Source organism: Canis lupus, chromosome 9, assembly GCF_048164855.1.
Source record: "Canis lupus baileyi chromosome 9, mCanLup2.hap1, whole genome shotgun sequence".
In the NCBI taxonomy this organism is placed as follows: domain Eukaryota; kingdom Metazoa; phylum Chordata; class Mammalia; order Carnivora; family Canidae; genus Canis; species Canis lupus.
This window is the reverse complement of record NC_132846.1, coordinates 74,845,216-74,847,879: the sequence shown is the minus strand read 5'-3', so window position 1 is coordinate 74,847,879 and position 2,664 is coordinate 74,845,216. Positions and strand designations below refer to the sequence as shown.

Sequence of the window (2,664 nt, the reverse complement as noted above, 5' to 3'; positions counted from 1 at the left end):
AGGGATCCCTGGGTGGCGCAGCGGTTTAGCGCCTGCCTTTGGCCCAGGGCGTGATCCTGGAGACCCAGAATCGAGTCCCACATCGGGCTCCCGGTGCATGGAGCCTGCTTCTCCCTCTGCCTGTGTCTCTGCCTCTCTCTCTCTCTCTCTCACTGTGTGCCTATCATAAATAAATAAAAATAAATAAAATAAAATGTTTAAAAAAATAAAAAATAAAAAACCCCAGTCTTTGTACAATGTACAATGTGTCTCTGATGACCCTGTGGGATTTGCGTGGTACCATGTCCTTACCAGTTTGTGTTATACTAACTGCTGTGAGGTGTGCGCCTCACCACTGGGAATTATGTTAGTCCCCCATGACACCAACCAAATACACATCTGTGTTGGTTACTCTCCCTCCATAGATGAGGGAGGTTTCCAATGATGAGCTCATTACTGGAAACCCTCAAACACCTACAGTAATTGTTTACCCTTTATCTATATGTTTATACGCAATCATTATTCTAGAGGGTTTCTACGCCATCCTGGTGGCATGTCCTGGTGTTGACAGTGTCTCTCAGCTCTGCCATTCTATTGCATAGTTTACATGTGAACTCATTGGTAGTGAAGCTGTTTCAGGAAGTTAAGTCCACTCAGAAATGTGATTCCCCCTGATGGCAGGAAATAAATCTCCAGTGAGAACAACTCATTCCATATAGCAGAAGGAGAGAACCATCCTCAGAACCAGAAGAGGAAACATAGGACCCAGAAGTCTGTGCAAACAACCGTTTTCAGTTCCTAGTCATTCGCGTAACCAAAACCAATTCCTGGCTTTAAATATCCACAATCCAAATGTTGTATTGTCCAACAGGTGGAAGGGGCAATTTCTAAAAACTCAATAAACCAGGAATAAAATAATGATTTCAGGGAAAATTTTGGATATAAAATACCTATCTATTGACAAAAATATCACTTAAACTAGCATCAAAAATAAATATTTAGGATTAAATTTCAATAGTAGATAAGATATCATGCTAAAAATTACCTATTTTGATGAATGGCTTTTTTAAAAAAATAGAAATGCAAAGATAACACCACTCAATGATGAGAAATTCATATTTTCACAGTGACATCTGCACAATGTGATCTGCAAAGGTAATGCAATCTTGCTATTAACTCGTTAGAATCAAATTGTAGTCAAGCGCTGAAGATATAGTCAGAGGACATGCAAATAGGGCCCTCCCTCCACTGATTAAACCAACCCAGCCCAACCTTGCAGCTGGGAATGCAACCTCAGCCCCAGGATCCCCAGGTGGCCCCATTCAGGGATCAGGACAGAGCACAGGCAACTCACCATGGCATCTGTGCTCAGCTGGGTTTTTCTTGTCGCTATTGTAAAAGGTAATTCAAAGAGAACAAGGGACCTTGAGTATGTGAGTACAGGTGAGTGAGAGAAACAGGGGATGTGGGACAGTTTCCTGACCAGGATGTCTTGTATCTGCAGGTGTCCAGGGTGAGGTGCAGCTGGTGGAGTCTGGGGGAGACCTGGTGAAGCCTGGGGGATCCCTGAGACTCTCCTGTGTGGCCTCTGGATTCACCTTCAGTAACTACGAAATGTACTGGGTCCACCAGGCTCCAGGGAAAGGGCTGGAGTGGGTCGCAAGGATTTATGAGAGTGGAAGTACCACATACTACGCAGAAGCTGTAAAGGGCCGATTCACCATCTCCAGAGACAACGCCAAGAACATGGTGTATCTGCAGATGAACAGCCTGAGAGCCTAGGACACGGCCGTGTATTACTGTGTGAGTGACACAGTGAGGGGACCTCAGTGTGAGCCCAGACACAAACCTCCCTGTAGAAGGGGATCAGGACCACCAGGGGGTGCACACTCCTCACCACTTCTGTCCTGAAGGCTCAGGAGCAGGTGCAGATGGAGTTTCTGGGCAGGTTTCTGGGGCTTCCTCCTCATGGAGGCTGTCAGGATCTGGGGCTTCCTCCTCATGGAGCAGGTTATCTAGGGAGTCTCTCTAGACACATGATTAAGTGCCTTCTTATAAACTTTCTAATTTATAACATTTGTTTGTATATAAACTATTGTTTACATGCACTAAAGACAAATTTGCTTACACTTTTTCTCTACTGCCCCTACACATCATTTAATGACACATATCTCAGTGCATCTCATCTTCTCCTTAAAGAGTTTCACCTTTCTACCCTGTTCATTATAGAACCCCCCTGCTCAACATACAAGGTTGGTAGAAGCAGCATGAACCAAATGGACAAGAAGCTATAGAGCGATCAGGAATAGAAAGCAAGACAGAACTTCTTGAGGCATCACTGTAATGAACCAACCTACCAGCATTCATGCTAGTGATAACGTGGAAAAGCAGTGGAAACTCCCTAAGGTCGTTGTTAGGATGTGGAATCCGGAGATCACATGCACATGAACACACACACATGCAACACACAGAGACACACACACGCACACACGCACACACATGAGTATAAATCATCATCACATTTACCGTGTCTGTTGAGAGCAGGGCAGGCCTCGTAGCAAGTCATAAATGCTTGGATGGAATAAGGAAGGACACTGATTCAGGGAGTGTGTTGTAGGTCAGTGGTAGGGATGGGGTCCTTCTCCAGGAGGAGCTTGTGTGGAGTCAGTGTCCCTCCTGCATCAA

At 45.0% G+C, this 2,664-nt stretch overlaps 1 gene segment (V, D, J or C); it reads left to right on the top strand.

The window, feature by feature from the left end:
• The first annotated feature begins 1,271 nt into the window (after positions 1–1,271).
• On the top strand, positions 1,272–1,788 carry LOC140640591 (immunoglobulin heavy variable 3-48-like). The segment is given in 2 exon segments: positions 1,272–1,380; positions 1,484–1,788. Coding segments are annotated over 2 exon segments (324 nt in total).
• The last annotated feature ends 876 nt before the right edge of the window (positions 1,789–2,664 follow it).